Source organism: Eptatretus burgeri, chromosome 2 (assembly GCF_056783735.1).
Source record: "Eptatretus burgeri isolate ZD-2024b chromosome 2, Ebu_testis_v1, whole genome shotgun sequence".
Taxonomy (NCBI): Eukaryota; Metazoa; Chordata; class Myxini; order Myxiniformes; family Myxinidae; genus Eptatretus; species Eptatretus burgeri.
The window spans coordinates 140,677,053-140,705,013 of record NC_140962.1 but is presented as its reverse complement, the minus strand read 5'-3'; the positions used below and the strand labels follow the sequence as shown (position 1 = coordinate 140,705,013).

Sequence of the window (27,961 nt, the reverse complement as noted above, 5' to 3'; positions counted from 1 at the left end):
TTTAATGACATTTTGATGCTCAATTTTTATAAGACCTGTAATTTTCTCCAACACCATACATGAAACTCTTCCTCTGAAACAGTAAATGGTATCACATTAATCAAATTAACTGAAACAAATACACAAGCATTTTACTTCATGTTACCCAAAAAATTAGAACCCTGCTATATTGCTTTACCCCTGAATTGCAAAACTTCTTGATCACCCTTCATAGCTTTGACGAGCAAGGGGTGAGTTTTGGTTCCATACGTTTCAACTGCATCCTTTTAGTTCTGCTTCAGGTATCTTAATTTTTTTTTATTACCGGTGATTGTTGTCTGATCGGCTGTGAATAGGTCAAATTTATTTACTCAACATAAATCTAAGGCGCTTATAACAGGCGGAGCTTGTAAGTAAATTGCGTGCAGGCCAAAGACAATGTTTGACATCAATGTACTTTTAATGTGAATTACAAGGACATAAGCAGACAATGGAAAAATGCATAGTGTGAGATTTGGAACCTTGGTTCCAAATCTCATAAGCCATCACTTACAACTAAACAAGCCAACCCAAAGTAAACTGGGTGGACATATTTTCGATAATCCCCGTGACAAGTTTGTAAAGATATATAGTTTTGAGATTGTTGTCGTACTTCAGATGTTATGACCAGGACATTGTTGCCTTGCGCAAAAACGCATTTCGTTCTTTCTCCATGGATGAAAGCCTGGTGTTGGCTTAATGGTTCGGGTGGCTGGCTTAAGATCTTAGGGTCTTCAGTTCAAGCTTCTGTTTTCACCGTTGAATTAATGCCAGATGGGTTGACTCAGCCAGCCATCCTTCTGAGGTCAGCTTAATGAGTACCAACGTGCTGGGGGCATTGCATCAGCGGCACAGCCATGTCCTCAGAAAAAAAAAATGACGCAGCCAGGCAGCCATAGTGCACACGAATAAATAAAAATCCATGGATGAGTTTGTCGAAGACACAAAGGGAGGGTGTGAATAGGTCAAATTTCTTGAGCAAGAATTTTGATAATCTTTTTAAGTAAAAGAGCTTGTAAAATTCAGATTTTTCTTCATAATCTACCACTTGAGGCATTTCCACAATGTGTTGTTTTCAATTTTGGCTTTTTATCCATTCTGCCTTGTTGTGTTATTTTGGATCTTCCTTTGCAGAATTTTTCTATTTTGTCTTTTTTCTGGGAGCTCATTGATCATCTGTCTTGCCCTCCAGTGCGTGATCTCTACCAACATTCTTTCTGCTTCATCTGGGATTGGAATTGCATCAACTTCCTGCATCCTGATCCGACACCATTTTGGGGCTCCTGCTGGAGAGTTACGGCTGGGGCTCATTATTTGTGTTGTCTTGCTGACATTCCGTTCTGGTGTTTGACAGCTGCTTCGGTTGGGTATTCTCTCTAACTAGCTGCATCCTGTGTGCAATGTGGTGACATCAGCTCCTCATTTGGGATTTTCTCTGTTGGTTATGTATTGGCAAGATAAATTCAGGGCTTCCCACCAATAAAGTACAGCTTTGTTGGATTTTCCTCCCAAGCGGCACTTGCTTGCTTACGATCATGTCATGCCTAATGACATACGGAGCTTCTTGAGGAACTCATGCCACTTTCGTCTGTCTTGGGCTCACTGACTGATTGTCAACCAGTTGGTTTCTAGCTCCCTCAGCTCCTTTTCCACCATACGCTACCAAGTCTCTATAGGTTGTCCAACCCTCCTTTTGACCCCAAGGCTACCGGCGTATCACTCCTTTTGTGATGTTTTTCATACGCAATACATGCTCAATCCATCTCCACCTAGTTGTAATTTCCTCCATGATGTTTTTCCTTCCAGGCCTTCTTTCAACCTCCTTCTTGCTCACTCTATCTGACCAGAATATTTTTGTGACAGCTATAAAAGGATTCTAGTTTCTGTGCAATGACTTTGGTTACTTTCAACAGTCAAGTAAAGCAAGCAATTTAATATTAGCCAAAAATTTGAATTTTAATTGTGTTGCATTTTTTTTTCTTCCAGATTTCTCTCATCCTCATAAATGCTACTCTTGCTTTCTGTATCATTTGTAGGACATTAAAATCACCCCTCCCCCTTCTTATTACTCCATCGACTCTAGATAAGTAAACTTGGTGACGTCTCTTATGGCCGAGGCATTGCATATAAAAACATTGTTTCCGATGCACGTAGTCTCATGTTTTATTGGTGTTGATTTTCATTCCTAAGCAAGTGTCTGAGAATCCATCTATTGTGGCAATGCTGGTATTTTGTCTTCTGTTGGTGACCATTTACTTCAAGGTGCTTCCTCGACTCGATTCCATTTGTTTTGTCCTCGCCTGCACAATGTTTCGTCGCATTGTTGCTTTCACATAATCTTCAATGGTTTGTCTTCCGACATGTTCATACGGGCAATATTTTGGAAACGGCTGCTACCACTTGTTTCTTTGTGAATCCTCATATGCATTTTAAGGTTGGATGACCGATTGAAAGGTCTTCCACAAATTGTACATTTATACGGTTGCTCACAACTGTGAATATTCATGTGCCTTTTAAGATCTGATGATGCAGTGAATGATTTTCCACAAGTTGAGCATTTGTAGGGGCGCTCACCGGTGTGAGATCTCATGTGCGTTTTCATTTTTGATGGATGAATGAAAGATTTTCCACACGTGAGGCAGAGATACGGGCGCTCACCACCGTGAGATATCATGTGTGTTTTAAGGTTCGATCCGTCAATGAAAGACTTTCCACAAGTAATGCATTTGTACGGGCGTTCACCACTGTGGCATCTCATGTGCCTCTTAAAGTTTGAAGACACAATGAAAGATTTCCCACAAATGGTACATTTGTACGGATGATCACCGTTATGGATCTTCATATGCATGTTAAGACTTAATCGGAATATAAAAGATTTTTCACAAACTGTGCATACATGTGGACGCTCACCGCTGTGGGTTTGCATGTGCCTTTTAAGGTTTGATGGATGAATATAGGATTTATCACAAATTGTACATTTGTATTGGTACTCAGCAATATGAATTTTCATGTGCCGCTTCACGTTTGTCGGATAAATGAAACCCTTTCCGCAAATTGTGCACTTGTGAGGTCGATCACCGCTGTGGATTCTCATGTGTGTTTTAAGGGCCGATTGATTCGTGTAAGATTTCCCACAGGTCGTGCATTCGTATGGGCACTCGGCACTGTGAATTTGCATGTGCCGTTTAAGGTTTGACGGATGAATGAAAGATTTCTCACAAATCGTGCAAGTGTTGAGTTGCTCACCACTGTGGATTTTCATGTGTGTTTTCAGGGTCGATGGATGAATGTAAGATTTTCCACAAATTGTGCATTTGTATGGGCAATTGTCACTGTGGATTTGCATGTGCCGTTTAAGGTCTGATGGATTGATGTATGATTTTTCACAATTTTCACATTTGTGTGGCCGCTCGTTGGTGTGGAACTTCATGTGCCTTTTAAGATTTATAGTCCGATTAAAACATTTTCCACAAATTGTGCATTTGTGCTGGTGCTTGTTACTTCCTGTTTCACCTCCTTCTTGACATGGTGACTGAAGGACTGTTTGAGGCAGTGCATTTGAGGCAGTCTGCGTGGATGCGGTTTGCTCATTTTTGACTGCATGCATCCTTAAATGTACAGTCAAAAGGTCTTTTAAATGAGTACTATAAGGGCAATTAGTACATTTGTACATCGTGTTAATAGAAATCTTGTGGTGCCTTTTGCTGTGCAGCTGAAGTGAAGCTTCTGTGGCAAACTTCAAACAACATCTGGTGCAGGGGATCTTTTGGATATTCTTTGGTTCTCCTGAGCACATCATTCACAAAAGAGAACATTGTAATGCTTAGGTTAGTGATCACCGATTCATAAAATTTATGAAAATCTTTCAAAGGAAATAAATAACATGACAGAGTGACGGCTTCATCATTCTATCAGACCGTGATGTATTAAGCAGAGAGTGCTGCGTCTTTCTTTCACTTTATGTTGAGGTTGTTGCACTTCCTTTTAACAATACCGTGATGGGTCATTGTATTGTTTGCACCTGTCTTCTAGAAATGCCCAAAAATCCTTCCTTAAAATTACTACAATCACTGTAGGCCTTTTTACAGGTGATGTGTAAATGGTGTCAAAAGGTGGCAATGGATACGGCTTTCCAACTGTAGCATATTCATGGTTCGCACAACCATGGAAGACCAGATTTCGAGGAGTTTTCCAGGACAAAAGCGTTGTCTTCCAGGATGTTTAACACACGTTTTATGTACAAGTGACATTGGATTTTTTTTTTCCGATGAATAATCGAGATCCCAACGGATGATCCAAAAAAAAATTAATCGTCCAAGCTACAGCGTTTTAAAAAATAAAACTCAATAGAGATGAATGTTTGGATTAGATCTGGAAATGCAGACAATAACTAGAACAGCACTCAGGAGAGCGCATACCTCTTAGTCCGGTCGCTTAAGGAAGAAATTCGACAAAACATTTACTGACTGGACAAAAGAACCAAATTTGGTACACAACTTCCTTGGCAAATAAGATCTAATTTTGGAAGGGGAGCCAAGGTCAAGGTCACCCATGAAGGTCAAGGTCAAAAATGACATTTTCTGCATTTCCAGAGAGCACGCCCAGCTCTATCAAAATACTCTGTTACAAATCAGTTAGTCGCCCTCATTTGCATTGTATACGCATCACTAATGTCGAAATATATTCAAATCGTATTACTAAGTGGCATAAAAAGCTGGTTTTCCAACATTAGTACCATGGGAATGGTCAGGACCGTAAAAATCTCGCCAAAACCTTTACCGACTGGATACCAGCAACAAACTTGCTACGCAGCATACTTGGACCATAACCTGCATTTTCAGAAGGGGAGCCCAAGTCGAGGTCACCCATGAAGGTCAAGGTAAAGGTCAAAAACGTCAAAAATTACATTACTGTATTTTCGGAGAACATCGCTGTATCTAAATACGCTGTCACAAATTATGCAATATGTTTCATCTATGTTTTATATACAACGGAAATGGCAAAATATCTTCAAATCGCATTACAAACCTGTATAAACCCCCAGTTTTCCCACTTTAGTACCATGTCCTGGATCAATTCTCTCAAGTTAAATGGGCCAGGACCTGATCAACGTAAGTGACATTGGGTAAAGATGGGTTATTGTACCCCATACAAACAAGGTATGACCCCTGAGATTGGGATGAGTAGTCGAATCTCGGCGACAGTAGGTTCCTCTTCCAATCCCCTCGCGAGACGCATTTGTCATGGATCAAATCGGATCATTCGCCAAATCAAATTTGTCATGGCAAGATTTGTGCCAACGAGCCTTGTTTCGGATTAAACACTCTGCTGTCCCAGAACTACCATACCCCACATTGACGGGAAGTGCATTCATTTCCTGGAACAGCCCAACGTTCTGAAGGAAATTGGTGTATGCTGCACCATTTCCATCCCATGAGTTGGAATCGAGGGGACAACGTAATTCCTCTGCAGATAGTGACTGGCACACGACACAAAGGTCCCAATCAACCCGGCGCGCAACCTGGAAATAAGAAGAGTTATAATAAAGGAGTTGTCTGTATCTGCACCTATCGGGACTAAATTAGGATATTGTCAAAATATTGTTACGAATTTGGAATTCAATTGCACACAACATACAGGTTCCGTCAGTCAGCTATGTCGATAAGTGCTTGTTCCCTAGATAGCTCACCTTTCATTGTTTAAATGTTCAGAAATCGATGAGATGCGCTGTGGATCGATTTAATAGTTAGGGAACGAACAATGGAGACATCCCTCCCCCTCTCCTGCGAAGAGGAAGAACCACCCTGCCTTCCCGTGATTCATGATGTCAACAACTCCCTCCCACCCATGGTTGAGCGGGGGGATGGATCATGAGGGCATGAGTCATGCCGGGCGTGGGGGAGGGGGGCGGAGAAGGATAAGAGGAGATCTTTTCTTTGTTCGTGTCAGGACTTGAGTAGTAAGCTTTTTGCTTCGGCAGAGAGTTTCCCAGCAGACCTTCAGGTCCTGCTTGGCTTGGGTTAGGGTTGAGGCCTTCGGAAGCTTTTTGCTCCGGCTGGCTCAGTGAGCTTCGGCTGTGGCCTGGCTCGGGAGGAAGCTTTTTGGAGGCTTTTTGCTTTGATGGTTCCGTGAGCTTCGGCTTCTGCTTGGCTCGGGAGAGCTTTTTGCTTCAAGCTGCCCTGTTTGGAAGAAAGTTAAGCAAGTCACTCGGCTCGAGCTGCGAGTGGTGGCTTCTTCTTCTTGGTTCGTGGAGCTCTTTGTTCTCCATTTTGGTTCCCGGCTTGGTGTGACTCATCGAGCTCTTCTTGGAGGTGGTTCTTCGGGGAAGCAACGCATCAACGGGAAGGATCAGCGCCTCGTCTCACCAGCACGTGTTGAGAAGCTCGGGAGGATTCGTGGGAGCTCGGGAAGGATCGCAGCTCACGGCGATTGGATCCAGCTTGCTCTCGCTGGAGCCCGGGTCCGAACAACTTGAAGACCACACGAGGTGGAGAGGTTCGAGATAGGTTCTGGGTTTCAGCTCACCTGTCCTCCGAGCTGGAGCCCGTTATGAAAGGCCTCAGCCACCATTTCTTGGGTGTGTGTGTGTGTGTGTGTGTGTGTGTGTGTGTGTGTGTGTGTGTGTGTGTGTGTGTGTGTGTGTGCGTGCATACGTGTGTCCGTGGGCCCATCTAATAAGTAGGAAATTGTTAAGTGCTTTGTGTGCTGTAAATGTTTGCATTGCATTTCGTATAGACGGTCGTAGTTCTTTTGTCGTGCTTTTGTTGCTTGTATAATTGATTACGTGTTTTACCTTGTTTAATTGCATACGTGCTTTATTTTAAAAAATGTCCCTGTGTGAATGTAAACCTGTTCGTTGCGTCCATTCCCTCATCGAACTGCCCCATCTTGCATTCGGAATATAGTTGGTTTTTAAATTGCCGGTAAAGTGATCGGGTCCAACGGGACTTCGCAATAATACCCCGCTCGGTTATCCCAAAAGGAAGCGAGCTGCTTAAGCAGCTCGTTTCCAAGCAGTCCCGTTGAGGTACAATCTCTCGGTAACCTACCCGCGCGAATAATTAGGTAAATCGAAGATTTGGCGATCGGACCCTGTAGCGCGGGTAGAGTGCGGACAAGGTTGTGGTGTGCTTAAGAACACACCCGTGGCTAGTTTCCTTCGTTGATCTGGAAAGCCGTGACTGGATTGTCCGTTCGGTGGGCGAAGCGACCGCTATTGGTTAGACGCGGTCGTTCACACGCCGGCGGGTGGAAATCTACAACAATATACATCCAGCAAGCCCTAATTATGCCAACAGGCTGATGTCGTCATCAGGTTGAACTCCCTGACACAAAAATGTCGGAATTATTTGAAAAAATAAGGGAATTAACTTGGTACAATTGAAATTATAGTATTTATAACCTACCTGAAATTATTTAACATCACATTTTCAAGTAGAATTGAAAAAAAATCAAAAGTTGGTTTAAAAATTGGAGCACAAAATTTACACACCATTTGAAATCACCATGCATGTTATTTATTATGATTGATTCTATTTGTATATGCGCAGAACTGACTTTTCCTAAAACATTACTTAGCCATTAGATTCGATAATAGTATTTCACAAAATGGTCAAAAGTGGTAAAATCAGCAAATGGATAAGGTGAAATCATGTCAAATTAAAAGAGTCAGCACTGGTACACTTTCTGTTTTGATTGGGCCCTCAGGGCATGACAATAGGATTGCTGCTCCCTCTCAGGAATAAATAGGCGATCATAAAAAGCTGTTTTACAGCTAAATAAAGGTCTTGGATAACCTTTATTTGATGGAAGTTTCAACTCTGTAGCATATTTATAGGCCAGGTAATTAGAAAAAGACTTCAAAAAAGTTTTCCGCACTGGCACACTCTCTGTGTCGTGGGGGTCACTCCCCTTCTTGCCCTTTTTTTGGCTTCTTGCCCTTCTTTACTACACCCCTCCCCTCCTGCTGAGAATTATCCCCATCATAAAACGTTCAACTACATAAAAAGGCTTATGTTCTCTCTCATCTGATAGAACACAAAAATGAAGCAAGCCTCCCCAGCCCTCCTCCTGGCCTTATCATCATCATTGATGACGATTGATCGATCGTCTTCCTCCAAGGTCAAACCGGATCAGCAATTGACGATCGATTTTATTCTCCAATCATGTCAAAATTCACTCCACAATATCACACATGATGCCTATTATCTCTCATTTAATTAGTCATATGCTTTCTTTGTCATATCAATGAGAACAAATGACTGAAAACACAAATTCCCGCAGCAGATTACAAATTAAAAACACATTTACTGCTGCCAGTGCCACCATTTTGTCCGCATTCCAGTGGTTCCTCCGCAACAATAGGAGCATTTTTGTGTGTGGCTAAACACGAAAATTCGAAGGCCTATGAAAGCTGCCAATGCAATTTTTGTGCTTGGCTCCCCTTCCAGAATTGTTTCGTACATCATATAGAAGCCCTGTACCAAGTTTGGTGTTTATGTCCAGTCAGTAAATGTTTTTACCCGAAGCGACTGGACTATCTGCCAAATCTGAACCCGGACCTTAGCCAAAATCTAATTGGCTTGTTCTTGCCACCAACCCAACTCATCCGCTAAGTTTGGTCATAATCCATCTACAACTTTTTGAGATATTGTGCTATATATCGTTTTTGGCTCTATCTCTCAATGGTGATGAAAAACTTGGGAGACTTGAAAAAATTCTCATCTCCAGATCTTCACCAAAATCGAATCGATTTGTCCTCGTCACACACCCCTAAATGCCCTTTTGTAAACCCAAATTGAACTGTCCTTTGATGTCTATCTCAAATTCGCCATGTCATACTCAAATAAGATTCGGAAATCACTTTTAGTTGGCTGACAGGATAGCCTAGACCCTAGAGGGACGCATACTCACCTCTAAACTGTCTCGCATGGGTTTGAATCCTGACACAGCTGTAGACTGTCATCCTGGTGTTTCACTTGGTGCTGTCCCTCTGATGGACGTTAAGCTGATCCTTCCATCTGCTGGCATTAGTTGGTGGATAGTTTGTGGCTGGATGCATCTATCTATCCCTATGTCCTCCCCTTACTTTCATCCTGCCCCACAACATCAGATAACAGCATCGGTTGCATCATCTCTGAAAGCTCGGCTGTGCCGCTGATGCAGTGCTTGTTACCACTAAGCTGGTACTCATTTTACTGACTTCGGAAGGATGACAAGTTGAGTCACCCCACCTGGTATTATTTCAACGCAACGACAGGGGCTCAAACCCAACACCCTAAGATCTTAAGCCAGCCACCTTAACCATTCAGCCAGCACCAGGCATATCATTGATGGTGAAAATACCACTTTCATCACATTACTTTTAAAAGGAGAATTGGGGGGGGAGAGGGTTGGTTGGGGATTTCACCTTCCATTTTGATAATTCCCCCAAACATGTCAATTAACAAAAGTTCTTCATCAAACTGGTCGATCGCAAAATATACAGGTGTTGTCACAAACCTTTATTGCGCCGACTTTCAAGCAAAGAAAGTTTTGATTTTCTTCGTCTCCGAACATTCAGGTGTTCATCTATGTTCAGTTCAGCTTTCACTTTTACCTTCGCCTCTGAAGCTGAAAAAAAGAAACGCTTTTATAAAGGCAGACTGTCTTAGGTCATCGACCAGGAACAAGATGGAAACAAACCTTTCCTGAGTAAAACAGTTACTTTTTTTTCCACCAAAGAGAAGATTCACATTTTGCAGTCAGCAACATGAACGCAAAGAAGGTAGTAAAAGTTAATAAATAAAGGAGCACAATATCAGATGATTAACATGTAGAAGAAACTTCTGGGACCAAATGCTGCCATGGAATTAATATTTAAAGCAAGGGAATCTACAAAGAAAAACAGTCAAATTACAATGCACAGCAATGGTAGGGCCTAAAAAAAAATGTTGAGTTTCCGGTAAGCTGACCTACTCCATTAATTCCTTCTGAACCCATTTTTTTTTTTGTGAGGGTCAACTTCCGGGCAGTCATTTTATGTCTGCTGTGCATGACGTTACTCTGTGCCATTGCTGACCGCTGTGGTCTCAACAGAGAAAATCAGCGGCTGCTTATTTCAGTTAAGGGGTCAGAAAGTTTTATCGACATTTAAAAAATATTGCACATCCCACCTGGGACACGGTCAATACAGAAGGCGGGTGGACATTGTGAACACAGAGTGCTTAGCGGGTTCCTCTCATGGTGATTTGCACCAAATGACTGGTTTTGAAAGACAGCAGGTCCACAGATTGAGCTGCATTTTTCTCAGGAAAATTCAACAAAACCCCTAAAGGAAGCTTCGGTATGTTCTACTCGTGGAAAATGGACAAACAACGTAGAAGGAAAACACACAAATGAGAAAAAAAAACATGATATTCCAGGAAGCTTCACAACTTACCGTCATCCTGGTCACTTTTCTCATGTCCTGAATCGGAATTCATATCCTCCATTGTTATCAGCAATATTTTAAAACCTTCCTCCTCTTCACTACTTGTTCTGCATGCAGGCAAAGCAGATTACTCGGAAACCTGCTGCGCACAACAAAACATCCTTACAACAATCAAGTTCAGCATGCTTAGTTTTTGGTGCACAATTGTTGGAGTAAGAAACACGTAACTTGGGCTGAATACCATGCCAGCACAATAACTTTTTAATGGTCTGACAAATTGATGTTTTCCTGATCGGTCAAAGAAAACAATCACAAGATCTCCCAAGAAAACAAATCGAATGTTCTAGAGTCGGGTGAGGAATGAACAAACATGGATGGCACATTTACTCTTTGAAGATACCATGATAACGAACGAGCACAGCCACTCGGTAGAGTACATACCTCCACCAGGCTGATTAGTTTACGTTTTGTATCCCACTGATATCCCATTCGGACCTGAACTAAAATGTAATCGGCTTGTTCTTGTCACCTCACCAACTCATCCACCAAGTTTTCTCTGAAGCTGTCCATAACTTTTTGAGATATCCTGCTGCATGTCGTTTTAGCACGATCACTTAACGGTGAAAAATCACTTTTAAAATTCTAGGATCTGGATGTGGATCTTCAACAAAATCGATTCACTTTGTCCTGCTCACACACCCAACCTGTCCACCAAGTTTCGTCTGAATCCATCCATAACTTTTTGATATAACCTGCTCACAGACAGACAAACGGGTGAAAACACAAACCTCCATCCACCTTTAGTGGCGGAGCTAAGCACTCTCTGAGTGACAGACTCCTGCCGATCTACAGATCGAACTCTTCGTTACCCTCACTCATGCTGTGGTCTCAAGTATTATCATCCTCCATTCTGCTGAATAATTAATCTGCACTTATTAGCTCACCTGTTTGAAGAACAGAGAGCTATAGCGATACCCCCGGAGTGAGCGTCAGCGTCAGCGTGAGTGTGAAAATGTTAAAATTTTTGGTGCAAGTTATTTCCTTTCTAATGTTTTTACCTACCACACTATACAAATACATATATTGCTTTAAAATTATTTGGATCAGACTTCACTGCAATGCTTTATAAAAAATATTGTTAGACTAGTCTTTGAGCGTCAGCATCAGCGTGAGCGTGAAAATGTTAAAGTTTTTGGTGCAAGTTATTTCCTTTCTAATGTTTTTATGTACCACACTATTTTTTACTAATTACAATATACAAATACATATATTGCTTTAAAATTATTTGGATCATACTTCACTGCAATGCTTTATAAAAAATATTATTAGACTCGTCTTTGAGCGTTAGTGTCAACATGAAAATGTTAAAGTTTTTGGTGCAAGTTATTTCCTTTCTAATGTTTTTATCTACCACACTATTTTTTACTGATTACAATATACAAATACATATATTGCTTTAAAATTATTTGGATCAGACTTCACTGCAATGCTTTATAAAAAATATTAGAAGACTAGTCTTTCAAAAACTAAAAACGATAAATGTATAAACAGGTGAGCATTGGGTGGCTTCGACGCCACTCTTGTTTTATCTATACCCTTCATTACACTGGTCTGCATCATTTCAGAGGTCTAGGTTTTCTCAACGCTCCTTATATGCTTTTTGCATGCTGAATTTAGAAATGCATCTCATTTCGCTCAATCAGGTCAAGTTTTTATGCTATCTCAATCTTAAGGAAAAAAATAATCAATTTTTGTTTTTTTAATTAGCATTTTTTAAATTCAAAATCAGACTTACATTGACAGAAAATGTACAAACTATACATATAATGATGCACAAGTACCGTTAATGTGAAATTCAACATTAAAAAGACGAAGGAAAACAGCGACTGCTGGAGCGACTGAAGTTGGGTGTTGCCAGAAACAACGATTTATCTATATTTTCCTGAAATTGAAATGAAAGTAATTGAGAAGGCACTTTCTTCCACATTAAGTGTACTTGTGTGTCATTATATGTATAGTTTGTACATTTTCTGTCAATGTAAGTCTGATTTTGAATTTAAAAAATGCTAATTAAAAAATTTTTTTGATTATTTCTTTCCTTAAAATTGAGACATCAAATTGGGAGTTTCACTTGAAATGCTAATTAAATTAGAAACTTGACCTGATTGAGCGAAATTAGATACATTTCTGAATTCAGCATGCAAAAAACATATAAGGACCGTTGAGGAAACCTCGACCTCTGAAAAAATATTTCAAATGCAGCCCAGTGAATTATCTTAAACATCTCCATCATATCTCCTCGCAACCACCTTTTCTAGTGTATCTCTTTTTTAGGGAAGAGTGATTGAGGAGGAAGGAAAAGAGGGATTGATGGAGGAGGATGGGCATGGGGGATGTTGGAAGAGGGAGGTGGATTGAGCCACTACTCATAGCTTAATCCGGGTCTCGGGAGCTTAGTCCTGCGCTGAACCCTCTCTTTGGCATCTATGTCTTTCCTGAATTGTGGTGACCAAAAACTGCACACAATATTCTCGATGTGGCCTCATGAAATCCCTGTACAATGTTAACAACACCTCTTTTGATTTATAAATGATCCCCCTCTGAATAAAACCGAAAACCATGTTTGCTTTACCAAAAGCTGCCTGGTATTGTGCTGTCTGCTTCCCTCCCATATCGATTACAACCCCCAGACCCTTATTAACCTCTGCCATCGAAGATCGGAGGTTACTGTTTTCAGCCCTTTCTGTTTGTTTGTGAACAGTATTACGGAAAAACTCCTCGACGGATTTAGACGAAACTTGGTGGGGGGGTTAGGTATGGTCCAAGGATCATGCCATTAGATTTTGGACTTGGTCCCCCCCCCCAAAAAAAAAATTGTTAGAGAAAATTTTTTTTTGCATTTCTACATGTTTTAAGTGATTTCCAACCCTCCCCCCCAAAAAATTGCTACCCCCCAATTGTTTTTTTGCATTTCTACATGTTTTAAGTGATTTCCAACCTCCCCCCCCCCAAAAAAAAAAATTGTTAGAGAAAAAAAAATTTTTGCAACTTTTTTTTCAACAAAATTTCGATTTCTTTTTTTTTGCATTTCTACATGTTACAAGTGATTTACAACCCCCCCCCCAAAAAAAAAAATTGTTAGCGAAAAATATTTTTTTGCATTTCTACATGTTTTAAGTGATTTCCAACCCCCCCAAAAAAATTGTAACCCCCCCCCCAATTTTTTTTTGCATTTCTACATGTTTAAGTGATTTCCAATCCCCCCTCAAAAAAAATTGTTAGAGAAAAAAAAAATTTTTGCAGCTTTTTTTTTCAACAAAATTTCGATTTTTTTTTTTTTTTTTTTTTGCATTTCTACATGTTTGAAGTGATTTCCAACCCCCCCCCCCCAAAAAAAATGTTGGAGAAAAGAACTATAACTCTGTCAGCACTGTTGACGTCATATTTAATGAATAAGACATAAGGTTCACTTGAGTGACCCAGCAGTATTGGCGGCGGAGGTTTTGCACTCTCCCGAGTGCTCCCCCTCGAGTTAACCTCCGCAATCGAAGATGGACGGAGGTTACTGTTTTCACCCGTCTGTTTGTTTGTTTGTGAACAGTATCACGGAAAAACTCCTGGACAGATTTCGACGAAACTTGGTGGGGGGATTAGGTATGGTCCAAGGATCATGCCATTAGATTTTGGACTTGGTCCAAAGTTCAATATGGCTGCTATGGTTGCCATTTTGAAAAAATATTTGAATTTTTGTTTTTGCATTTCTACATGTTTTAAGTGATTTCGAACCAAAAAAAACTAAATTTGTTAGAATAAAAATATTTTTTGCAACTTTTTGTCAAAAAAATTTCGATTTTATTTGAAAAAAAATTTGAATTTTTTTTTTGCATTTCTACATGTTTTAAGTGATTTCCAACCCCGACCCCCAAAAAAAATTGTTAGAGAAAAAAGAAACCAGAAATTTTGCAACTTTTTTTTTTTTCAAAAATTTTTTGATTTTTTTTGGCATTTCTACATGCGCGTCGATCTAGTTTAGTTTATTCAATCGTGGTTCGATAGAGTCTGATCTGTTTTGACCCACAATGAAGAGGATGTCAAGTTCACTTAAGTGACCCAGCAGTATTGGCGGCGGAGGTTTTGCATTCTACCGACCCCCTCAAGTTCTGTGTGTCATGCTCCAAAATCAGGCCCGTAGCCAGGGCTCAGTATTAAGGGGGACATATGAACTGGATGGGGGGGCACAATTATTATATTTAATATTTTTGATAACCCGGTATACTATTGTATTCATGCAGCATTGACACATCTATACTGAGGTTGCCGTCGCATACTACCAAATTGATCTCAGCTAGATTTAATATGTTCCGATGTTTTTGGCCTAAAATTATTCGAATGCAGGAGTGCCGCAACAAACTGGCACATTCACAATGCAAATATTCAATGATTAAACAATTAGCACCAATTCAGGTGCACTTATACAAGGTGTTGTGAAGAATTGGCATTAGAAAATTAATATACCAGAGATACAATGACTAAACGGGGGAGGTTGGCACCAGAATCAGTGCACTTTGAAATAAGATACAGTAGGCTATGACCTGCGATCATCACGTTAAACTATCAACAGCAAATACGACCAGCCTGAAGATACCACAAGGTCCGCATTTAAAGCAGTCAATTACACAGAGGTAAGGTTATGCACAAAGCACTAGATATGGGATATGCAAAGCACCAAACACAACATTTAACTTAAACATCAGAAGTACAAAGCAGCCGACCACGGCGGGTGCTGACCACAACCACACTGCAACCACAACCACACACGCATCACCAGCAGTCACACACACAATCTGAACTCCTCATATAGTTTTTATTCCGCTGCACTCACTGTCAGAAGAGCTGCAGGCGATGCGTCTCGGTGTGGAATCTTCTGAGGACCTTCTCCTTCCATTCATTCAGGCATTTATGTGTGAGGTCTCTCTCGAAGGCCAGCTGTACCAGTTGTGCCTTGCGTGCATGGCGCATGGACCGTCGATGGTCAGTGAAGACATTCCTCAATATTGAGAATGAGTTTTCACACATGGCAGTGGACGCACCAAGTGTTAGTCCAAGTCTCATAGCAGTCACGACACTTAGCATGGCTTCCAGCGTTTTGTGGTATGTTGAGAGGAGTTTTTGTGTTGTCCATCTCTCGTTTGGCTGCTTTTCTGTCTGTGAGCGAATAAACTGCTTTGCAACCACACACTGTTTCACTGATGATTGACTTTGTTAATGTCATGATGTGCTGGAGCAAGTGGGGATCCAAAAACGTGCCATTTTCAGGATTCAAGGCAGCGAGTGAACGGGCGAGTTGTGTGTTGCGCTCACTGAAGCGCTGAGCGATCTCGCCAAGCACAGTGTCAATTGCGCTGTAAAAACCCTCTGCAGTTCCGTCTTGTCATTGTCGTTGTTTTGTCCTGTAGTCTCCAAAACTACAAACTGTTCCAAGTTCTTATGCATTGTGCGTCTCCGTTTTGGTGGTGCAGGTGTAGAAGTGTGAGCATCGTTGGCCTTGTTCCACAGATCAGTGAACTCATCCTCAGAGCGGAGTTTCTTCACGCACTCTGTAGCACTCACCACCAGTTCCAACCCTGTTAGCAAGTCCATGTCCTCTGCCTGCAAGAGTCTGTTCGCGCCATCTAACAACATCAGCAGTTTTTGTACAAAGATAGCAATGAACATGAAGGCAGGCCCAGAGACTTCCTGCAAAAGCCCAATAGCTTCCATCCTCATCTCTGCACCGTAGGCACGCTCTGCATCAATCTCCGACAGTAAGGATGGGATATCCTTAAAAGATCCTATGATCACAGACACGGTGGCTAAATGTCCCGTCCACCTTTGATCAAGAAGTCGTTTTAACCGCTCACCTTTATACTGTGCAGCAACAGTGGGCTTTCTGAAGAATTTGTACAGGCAACAACAAACCTTGAGGAAATCGGTGACAGCTTTCTCTGCTGCCAGTGCGTGGATAACTACCAGATGGAGTTGGTGATTTAAGAAGTGCACATAGGGCATTTCTCTTTCCAATATCTCTTGCAACAAGTTTTGCACCCCACCGTGCTTCCCAGCCATTACCGAAGCCCCGTCGTACACCTGACTTAATATTTTTGATGTGTCAAGTCCTGTTTTTATCAGCTCTGCAATTATTAGGTCTGCCAATGTTTTTGCATCTCCAGCGTCGGCTGTAGCTAGTGTGAGTAGACGCTCTGTTGCTTCATTTGATGCCGATACAAAGCGAATGATGATTGATATGTTCTCACATTCAGTGGGGTCCCTCGTCCCATCCACCTTGATAGTAAACCACGATGTGCCCACTTCTTCCACGATGGCATCCGTCACAACATTACTCAATGTGCAGATCAGTTCATTCTGCATTTCCGGACTAGTATAGCTTGTGTTTCGTGGGATATGCTTTATTATTTCGGCTATCTCGGTGTCTTTTTTGAGTGTGGAGTTTAAAAGTGAGAGGAAGAGCCCACTGTGCCCGTCTGAAATATCCTCAAAATTATCAAGGCTCCCTCTAAAAGCTATCTTATTTTCGGCGAGAAATCCCACAACATCTATAAGAGCAGACACATAGTACCGGTTTCTATTTAGCTGGTCAGCATTGAGGAGTGTGGAAATCTCGTGACCACAATCGATGCACCTCTCATTCTCCTTCCAGCTCAAAACACAAGTTAAATGTTCCTTTGAAGTTGCATGTTTGTGAAACCCCGTCTTTCTCCACGGCATGTTTCCAATTCGGGTAGCCTCGCACTGTGAAAGTAGAGTCCACTGGGCCGCGTGCGGTGTTAAACTTCCTGCATGTATAGCAGAATGCTGCATCTGTCTGCACACTGTATTCCAGCCATTCATTAGTCTGGTACCACGAGGACACAAACGAGCGACTCTTGTTCTGCAACAGATGGCCAGGGTACCGCTGGAGAACAACTTGATTCGGTCTCTCACTTCCAAGATCATCGGGAAGTGGCTTGACAGTCACACCCGATCCCGAGGCCGCCGCGGAGCGTGACAACTCGGCTGCCTGCACTGGGGCTCCAGCTGCAGGGTTGACGTTGCTGACTAGGCCAGGTTGGCCAGCTTCTGTCGGTATTTCATCGACATGATCGACTTTTCCTCCTCGTCCTCCAACTCCTCCCACAACATGTCTTTCATCATCTTCTTCATTTTCGTCGCTTGCATTTTTTCCTTTTCTAAGCCATTTTCGTTTATCCATCATCCACGTCTTTTTCTCCTGCTGCGAGCTCGTGCTCTGTGATTCGTCCGTCGTGACTCGTGTCACTAATCTCGCAACTCGCGAGATTTGACCGTTGACGGTTTTATTTATTAAATGATCCATCCATCAAAAACAGGTTTTATCTGCATTACTTCAAATGTAAGCACGAATGCAAACACACATATTTTTAATTTTTATTATAAAATTACTTAAGTAAGATGGATGGTTGACGGGTTGTGAAGGTCACGTGGTGCACGTGCACTTCATCTTTAATAATGTAAATTTATGTCTTTTCCTTAATCATATTATCATATTATCACTGTATTACATTTATAACTAACTTACAACCAATCAGGTAACCTGCTCAATAGGGTCTCCATATCGAATGCGCTGATTGGCTATTCCATAAAACTAAATGATCCACGATATACATATATATATAAATATATATATATATATATATATATATATATATATATATATATATAAATATATATATATATATATATATATATATATATATATATATATAAATATATATAAATATATATATATATATATATATATATATATAAATATATATATATATAAATATATATATAAATATATATATATATATATATATATATATATATATATATATATATATATAAATATATATATATATATATAAATATATATATAAATATATATATATATAAATATATAAATATATATATATATATATATATATATATATATGTATGTATATGTATATATATATATGTATGTATATGTATATATATATATATGTATGTATATGTATATATATTGTTGCGAATTCGCGCCCGCCGGCGTGCGAGCGGCCACGTAACTCGAATCGCGGCACGTCGCCCACCGGACGGACAATTCTGTCGTGACCCTCTCGGACTAACGCCGGGAACTAGTCATGGGTGGGCCTTTCGGCCTCACCACGATCGTGCCAATCGGCCCCCCGCGTGGGATAGGGTTGTTCGCCAAATTCGACCTACCTAAGTACCCACACGGAGGGTAGACCGGGCGATCGCACCTCGCCGCAGGTCGACTCCGGACACGGGCCACTTAAGCGACCCGTTCCGTACTATCGGGATAACCAAGCGGTGTTATCGTCGACCTCGACGGTTCCGATTAATTATCGGGAGTATTAAGCCCACTACCAACCCTTTACGTGAAGCAAGATGGAGATTCAATTAAAGAAAAGACGAAGCGAAACGGGAAAACAGTTCAACATAAGGCACATTTATTCCATGGCACACGGAAAGCACACATATACAATTACAACAATTATGCACCAAAAGCAGATGTTACAAAAGAAACACAACAATGCAGATCTATTACCGACTACGCGAGCACACGGCAACACTTACACAGTTTTACTTTACAGACGGCGCCGACAACACATTTACTCAAAAGCAAAAGAAAAGGGCCACCCTCAACGACAAGGGGACAGACGGGGCCTGTGGGCCGCGAGACCGGGTGGAGCCTACCCGTGTCTTGTGATGAGCCGCAAATGTGGCGGCGGTGCCCCGACTCCGTGCTCCTTCACGGGTTTCGTTGGCACTGCTTGGAGTGGGGTGGGAACAGGGCCCCCTTTTCGCACTATCTCAGCGTGGGGGGGGGGGGAAGGGGGGAATTGTTGATGCTCTGGGGAAAGAGGATAGCTGGCTTGCTTGGGTCCCGCGACGAGCGACTCCACTGCGACCTCGACCGCGCTCCCGGCTTCCCCTCTCTGCAGCTCCCCGACAGACTCCGAACCCCGACAGACTCCGACCTCCGACAGACTGACTCTTCTCCAGACCCGACTTGACTGCTGCTGCCACACTCTGCCGCTGCCACACTTCTCCAACTCGCCTTGACTCTTCTCCAACTCCCTTGACCGAAAAACTCACTGAATTCGCCCCGCGCTCAGCGCTTTATAGTGGTGTAGGAGATCCCATATGCAAATTTCTGGATCAGAACGAGCTCGGGGGTGGAGCCACGCTCGCCCATTGGACGGAGAAAAAGGGGCGTGAATCTCCCCTGATCCTCGAATTTGCATATATCGATCCTACTCCGACGCGCCTGGCTGCGGGGCCAAACCGCCCCACGCTTGCTGATTGGACGGATCAGAAGTGGGCGTGCATCATTCCTGATCCGACTTCTCCTCGGAAAGTCCGCACTTTGTACCCGCGGCTCGGCGCGTGCCCTGTACGAGTCCAGGACAGTCTGACGCTCGGTGCCCATAAGCGGTGTGGGAATGGCCGCAGAAGGAGAGGCGAAGGTGGTGGAGGGTCCAAAGTGCTCGTCCATGGCCACGGTGACGCTTGGAATGGCAGTGATGCGGTTTGCGGGAGCGAGCTGTGAAGGTAAAGGTCGTGGCTGTTGGCGTTGTTGTTGTTGTGAAGCGGCGTTGCGGTTGGTGGTTGTTGTGTGATGGCGGTTGAGACGTGGTTGGTTCAAAATAAAGATAGAACAGAAAAACGGCTATCTTAAAGGGTCGCAGCCCGAATGAATCACATTTATTCCCTCTAAACAACGGGTTTGGGGCTAACTACACATGTACTTACAGAGATATCTCACCTACGGGACCTGAATGGTGGTTTGCGAATTTCCTCAACCACAACACTACCCCCTCCCCTTTTTACAGACTCGTCCCGAGTCGTCAAATTTTCGTGTGCCATCATGTGTAGTTCTCCCCTAGTACGTTTTACCTACGGATCCCTGAGTGCGACATTCATGGTATTCGTGTCCCCAAAATAAATAACGTGAGGGCTGAGTAACTAACTAAACAAACCCACTCACACAGACGACTTAAATAAAATTGCCGGCGCTAAGACAGACATGCCAGGGGCGCACTCATATGTACAGTACATCTTAACCTTAACTTACAAATTTTACACTAAACCATGGCCCAGGATCAATGGACTCTGCAAAAAGAAAGCAGTTAGCAAGGAGCCAGGCTGCTTGCATGCAGTCTCTGGCTCAAGCAATGCAGGTGACAGGGAATGTGGCCGGCTGCTCACACACAGTCCTAGGCCTCCCTTTTGAACTGAACGCAGTGAACCACAACGGTGCATGGGCTGCACAAACGCAGTCTCCTGGTGCGGCTGCCCGCAAGGCAGCCCCTGCAGAACACTGAACGGGCACTGACGCAAGCAACAAAACGGTGCACGGGCTGCACAAACGCAGTCTCCGTGCCAGCTCAAGTGGCACACGCAATGAGCACAACGGATGGATGGATGGATGGATGGATGAATGGATGGACGCAAACACGGTGCATGGGCCGCCACTGCAGGCCCGTGTTGTAGCTGCCAACAGGGCAGTTCTTGCAGCTTGCAAACTGTTGCTTTCTGATCCTGGCACACATGGCAATGAACAGGGGGGGGGGGGGGCAAAGCAAACTTGAACGGGGCTGGTGAACAGGGGCAGTGGGCATGGCATGGCAAAGGTGAGCAGGCAACCACAGCCTGCAGAACAAGGTCATTGAAGGCAAACCCAGCGGCAGATGAACTGGCCGGCACAGGCCTTGAAGCACAGCAGCTGCAGACGATCCAGCCGGCACAGGCCTTGCAGCAAAACAACAGCTGCCGATGAAGTGGGCCGGCCTTTGCCTTGCAGTGGAGGTTAGTGGAGGGAGTGCGGTGGTGCTGGCCACTCGGAAGGCGGGCTCGGACCTACCCTACGGTCTCCCTCCCAACCTATCGCCTTTGTCTGTCACTGTCCATACCCACTCCCTTAATTTGTCCACAACCAATTTTGCCCCAATTAATTAATTAATTAATTAATTTCTTTTCTCCCACTATAATTCGTCCCCTAACCCCTTTATCGTCCTTGTTCAGCTAACCTATCGTCGACTAGCCTACTCCCAACCCCTACGTTCCCTTGCCGGAGGGGAATAAGGGAGAGCTAGCGTCCTGTGTCGAGGCCCAACGAAGCCTCAGGATGGCCTCCCCAGACTTCAGCGATCTATAACACAAAGTGGGTCCAGCGGCCCACAACGAGAGCGAAGGGTTGGATGGTGCAGAGGGGTACACTTTCTATCTACCCCAACCATTTTACTGTTAAACTACCCCAGGGCTTTCAACAAGCGCCTCCCGCTTAAACTAATGGTTCTATAAACCCAGATTCCCGTCGCCTGTGTTGGTGTCCTCACAATTTCGGGCCTCGCCCCCCCAATTTTCTTTCTGTGCCCTCACACGGTTTCATGGCTGGGACGCGTGGCTCCCCTTGGCAGGCACGACCCTCTGCCGATTCTCCCGCTATGGCACCCCCGGGCACTACACTGCCTCCAAGCCTACCAGCTCCCTAAACACCAGGGAGTGCCCCCCATGGCACCTCCCCTGAAATGCACAAGTGGCAGGCTGGCTTCCCGGGCCCCTTTCCGAGGGTCACCCGTGCCCACAACACTGCCCACGCGGCTAACGGCGCCCCGGGCCCCCGCACCAAGCAGGCGCACCCGTGCCCACTACGCTATCCCGGCCCCCCATGGGCCCTTGGCCTACTACGGCCGACTAGCCTGGTGCCCGGGGTACCCACTCAGCGATACTCACCTTTCGCAGCCACGCTCCCAGCCCGTCAACAGGGCTCCTGCACCCCTCCAAATGGGTATCGAGCCTACACTCCCACCAACAGCAAAACGACCTCCATTTTGTCAATTTAACTAACCCAGCTAACTCACTCTACACTGACCCCAGGGTCCCTTGGGCGGGAGTCACTCCTCCCCCCAATCACTCATCGCACCATGCATTCCACATTCGCTCCATTCACACAGACCCGCTGGTCTCACTCACTCATCATGTACTCACCTCACAACTCTTCAACACCCATACCGCTGAACTCTGCCATCCTTCTAACAACCTCCCCTCACTCACTCGTGCTCCCACGTCGTCCCTTAAACTACAGCACGTTCCTTTTAACACTACGTCGCTAAACTACGTCCCCTCTACACATCCAAAGGCTGTCACTGTCTCCAAATCATCAAAAATCCATTCCTCACCTAAATCTCATCTAAATCCCTTCCACGGGCCCCATGAGGACTTACCCCTGCCCCATGGAGCCGGTCTAACTAAGCTAACCCTTCCCCCTAACTAGTGCCATCCTGTGCCCAGACCAAGGGGATTATCCACCCCTTGCCCGGGAATCCTGTTCACCCGAAAGCGAGGCTTGCTTTTTTTTTTCCCACCTGCGCAGCACCAGCGCGGTAACTCGCAACCTCCGCACCAGCGCGGCAATTCACAGCCACGCACCTGTGGCGTGACGTCATGGCAGCTGTTCGCATCCCTCATCCCTCTTGGACGGTACCATCTGGCAAGGATTCACCCTCCTGCTGGATTCCAACCATGCACGCAGCCATGACGTCACCCGGCGCATAAAAAAAACACAAGCCTCACGTCTCGAGGGGTTCCCCACGCGAACACATGTGCTCTGCCCGTTGGAGCTTCACACACACGCCCGCGTGGAGAACCCGTCCGGTCCAAATCCGTAATCCTGCCTAAAAACTTTGTCCGTCCGCGGGATCGGCAAATCCACCGCGTGCGTTTCCGGACCGGGATTCACTCCCGCAAGCGAGCACGTGGGGGTCTCGTGCGTTGCACAGCACGGACCTCGCGCTCGCTGCTGGGTGAACCCGGCATGGTCCGCGAAACAGCTAGAGCCGCTACCCGGCTTTCTTTCCTCTGTCGCCGTCGTCGTCTCCATTCCACCCACGCACACCTGCGTGTTACGACGCTCATACACCATTCCATTACATTCACACCGGGAGACGCGGCTGCATGCTCACACATGCCGACCGCCATCTCCCTCACATACCGCTCTCTCACACACACGGTCTCCCTTGCACTCGGCCGTTCACTCACGCATGCCACCTCCCTCGCACACGTGGCTCCACTCACTCGCGGCCTTCCACTCACTCGTGCAATTTCCCTCACACAAACCATACCACTCACGCACGCGGGGGCACTCGCCCGCGGTGTCTCATCCACACACGGCGTGCTGGGAGCACGCCCTTCGGCACACTTACCACCACACCACTCACACACGGGGTCGCTTCCACACACGGGGGCGCACTCACACCTGGGGTCTCACTCACACCTTGCACCATACACACCGGGACAACCACACTGGGGATTTGTGTCCCCACAAGGGTCTCCGGGGCCTCTATACCCCCCAAGCTCTCCGTGCACCTGTCCACAGCACCCGTCCCCTCAACCTCACAAAGCACGACCGAACCCACCTGGTCGTGACTCGCCTCAAGGGGGCATACTCCCTCCCCTCGTTCCTGGAGGAGGCAATTCTGTCGTGACCCTCTCGGACTAACGCCGGGAACTAGTCATGGGTGGGCCTTTCGGCCTCACCACGATCGTGCCAATCGGCCCCCCGCGTGGGATAGGGTTGTTCGCCAAATTCGACCTACCTAAGTACCCACACGGAGGGTAGACCGGGCGATCGCCGCAGGTCGACTCCGGACACGGGCCACTTAAGCGACCCGTTCCGTACTATCGGGATAACCAAGCGGTGTTATCGTCGACCTCGACGGTTCCGATTAATCATCGGGCGTATTAAGCCCACGACCAACCCTTTACGTGAAGTAAGATGGAGATTCAATTAAAGAAAAGACGAAGCGAAACGGGAAAACAGTTCAACATAAGGCACATTTATTCCATAAGGCACATCGGCACACGGAAAGCACACATATACAATTACAACAATTATGCACCAAAAGCAGATGTTACAAAAGAAACACAACAATGCAGATCTACTACCGACTACGCGAGCACACGGCAACACTTACACAGTTTTACTTTACAGACGGCGCCGACAACACATTTACTCAAAAGCAAAAGAAAAGGGCCACCCTCAACGACAAGGGGACAGACGGGGCCTGTGGGCCGTGAGACCGGGTGGAGCCTACCCGTATCTTGTGATGAGCCGCGCTCCTTCGCGGGTTTCGTTGGCACTGCTTGGAGTGGGGTGGGAACGGGGCCCCCTTTTCGCACTATCTCAGCGCGGGGGGGAAAAGGGGGGGAATTGTTGATGCTCTGGGGAAAGAGGATAGCTGGCTTGCTTGGGTCCTGCGACGAGCGACTCCACTGCGACCTCGACCGCGCTCCCGGCTTCCCCTCTCTGCAGCTCCCCGACAGACTCCGAACCCCGACAGACTCCGACCTCCGACAGACTGACTCTTCTCCAGACCCGACTTGACTGCTGCTGCCACACTCTGCCGCTGCCACACTTCTCCAACTCCCTTGACCGAAAAACTCACTGAATTCTCCCCGCGCTCGGCGCTTTATAGTGGTGTAGGAGATCCCATATGCAAATTTCTGGATCAGAACGAGCTCGGGGGTGGAGCTACGCTCGCCCATTGGACGGAGAAAAAGGGGCGTGAATCTCCCCTGATCCTCGAATTTGCATATATCGATCCTACTCCGACGCGCCTGGAGGCGGGGCCAAACCGCCCCGCGCTTGCTGATTGGACGGATCAGAAGTGGGCGTGTATCATTCCTGATCCGACTTCTCCTCGGAAAGGCCGCACTTTGTACCCGCGGCTGGGCGCGCGCCCTGTACGAGTCCAGGACAGCCTGATGCTCGGTGCCCACAAGCGGTGCGGGAATGGCCGCAGAAGGAGAGGCGAAGGTGGTGGAGGGTCCAAAGTGCTGGTTCATGGCCACGGTGACGCTTGGAATGGCGGTGATGCGATGTTTGCGGGAGCGAGCTGTGAAGGTAAAGGTCGTGGCTGTTGTGAAGCGGCGTTGCGGTTGGTGGTTGTTGTGTGATGGCGGTTGACGTGGTTGGTTCGAAATAAAGATAGAACAGAAAAACGGCTATCTTAAAGGGTCACAGCCCAAATGAATCACATTTATTCCCTCAAAACAACGGGTTTGGGGCTAACTACACATGTACTTCCAGAGATATCTCACCTACGGGACCTGAATGGTGATTTGCGAATTTCCTCAACCACAACAATATATATATATATATATATATATATATATATATATATATATATATATATATATATATATATATATATATATATATATATATATATATATATATATATATATATATATATATATATATATATATATATATATATATATATATATATATATATATATATATATATATATATATATATATATATATTTATATATATATATATATATATATATATATATATATATATATATATATATATATATATATATATATATATATATATATATATATATATATATATATATATTTATATATATATATATATATATATATATATATATATATATATATATATATATATATATATATATATATATATATATATATATATATATATATATATATATATATATATATATATATATATATATATATATATATATATATTTATATATATATATATATATATATATATATATATATATATATATATATATATATATATATATATATATATATATATATATATATATATATATATATATATATATATATATATATATATATATATATATATATATATATATTTATATATATATATATTTATATATATATATATATATATATATTTATATATATATATATTTATATATATATATATATATATATATATATATATATATATATATTTATATATATATATATATATATTTATATATATTTATATATATATATATATATATATATATATATATATATATATATATATATATATATTTATATATATTTATATATATATATATATATATATATATATATATATATATATATATATATATATATATATATATATATATATATATATATATATATATATATATATATATATATATATAAAACCACCCACAACATCGACATTCGACACGAGGTCTTGGCTGCTGGTGTTGGTGCTTGTGTTATCTTTTATCTTGTGGTCTTGGACTGTGTTGTCTTGCCAATTGCTTTTGGAGATGCACTGGGAAGCGCACACTTGACTTATCTCTTGATTCTTATTCAAAGAAGGATGTTATTAAAGAACAGTGTATCCAAGAAGGCCTTATTATTCACCACGTTGAACATCTGGAATAAGGGTTTTAGTTCACACAGGTGAACTCTTAAACAGCAAGTTCACAGTGGGCGCTCGTCCTTAAACACTAAGCTGTTCACAGAGTACAACAGGGCATAAATGGGTGGCGTACAAGTGGGGCGGGGGGCACCAGATGCGCCATGGGGGGGGCATTGCACCCAAATCCCCCCCCCCAGCGACGGGCCTGTCCAAAATTACCCCTTGCATCCTGTATTCTCTATTTTCATTGTTCTTTACCATCCCCAACACCTTACACTCGCTCAGGTTAAACTCCATCTGCCAATCTTTTTCCCAATCGATACAAGTATCAATACTTTCCTGAATCTGATCCCCACCCCTTTTGCGATCCTCTTTACCTTTGTGTCATCTGCAAATTTGGAAAACCTACTCTTTACCCCATTACCCAAATCGTTGAGGTAAATTATTAACGGCACTGCCATCGATCTCTGAGAGACCCCATCAGCCCCACATCCCACTCACTCACAGCCACAGGCATTCCCTGCTTCCTTAATTCCAGACTATATTTGGACAGACAATAAACAGTCACGTTCACTTTACACACATTATGTTGGTGGCACGATCAAACGGTGAAACGGAGCCGCGTTGGAGGGACAGAGGGACACGGCACGAATCTCCGCCGTCGTGAATCGGGTCTGCGCATGCGCAGTTTGAGGGACCGAACAACCGAGATGGAGAGAGAGAGCGCATTCCGTTCACGGCGATTAAAATGAGGATGAAAAGCAAACGGTGCTTCAAGTGAAACTCCTAATTAGATGTTTAAAAATCAGAAGTTCGCAAAACGCTTTAACAGACTCACTATGACGCAAGTACTTTGGAAACAATGTTTCTCTTCAGGTCCGTCTCTCACGGGCAGACGCTTCGCACACAAATCTTCCTCTTCTTCGTCTTCTCTTTGTTAACTTCTTCGAGTTCCTCTCACTCTTTCTCGACCAGATGACAATGAGGTAATTATTATACGCGCGTTGGTGATCAATCTTTTTTCCAAAGAGTGTCCGCGGTGTTTGGCGCAAAATTCAACGATGACAAAAAGTAAAATAAACTTGTGACCACACGAGCTCGACGAGACACCTCAATACGTGCGAGACGCGGTGAGGCTATTTTTGGTCTATTATGTCAACACGTCCCTTCAACCGATCAGTTTATCTCGTCAATTTTCACTTGGGGGTGTGAGGGAAGAGGGGACAATGGTAACTGGTAAGAG

The 27,961-nt window shown here is 43.8% G+C and overlaps 1 protein-coding gene across 4 annotated transcripts; it reads right to left on the bottom strand.

The window, feature by feature from the left end:
• Positions 1 to 420: 420 nt before the first annotated feature.
• On the bottom strand, positions 421 to 27,711 carry LOC147033342 (uncharacterized). Of its 4 annotated transcripts, none has more exons than XM_085871572.1 (4): positions 27,557 to 27,711; positions 10,439 to 10,536; positions 9,520 to 9,630; positions 421 to 3,804 (listed from the first exon to the last, which is right to left on the bottom strand). In XM_085871572.1, exons 2-4 carry the CDS (start codon positions 10,488 to 10,490, stop codon positions 2,348 to 2,350), a joined length of 1,620 nt encoding a protein of 539 aa, XP_085727698.1. In that variant the 5' UTR covers positions 10,491 to 10,536; positions 27,557 to 27,711; the 3' UTR covers positions 421 to 2,347. The 4 variants fall into 4 exon arrangements, with proteins under 4 accessions (XP_085727698.1, XP_085727699.1, XP_085727697.1 ...); XM_085871573.1 differs by having other exon boundaries at positions 10,439 to 10,568; positions 27,557 to 27,652; XM_085871571.1 differs by lacking the exon at positions 27,557 to 27,711 and adding an exon at positions 27,302 to 27,496.
• Positions 27,712 to 27,961: the final 250 nt, after the last annotated feature.

What these genes read in the sequence shown, in the direction of transcription:
- LOC147033342 (XM_085871571.1), bottom strand. Translation starts at nt 27,447, where the DNA reads ATGCGCTCTCTCTCTCCATCTCGGTTGTTCGGTCCCTCAAACTGCGCA. An exon ending in GATCGTGCCACCAACATAAT is followed by an intron (nt 10,537 to 27,301) that starts GTGTGTAAAGTG and finishes GCCTGCATGCAG; the next exon opens with AACAAGTAGTGAAGAGGAGG. An exon ending in TGAAAGTCGGCGCAATAAAG is followed by an intron (nt 3,805 to 9,519) that starts GTTTGTGACAAC and finishes TGATGTGCTCAG; the next exon opens with GAGAACCAAAGAATATCCAA.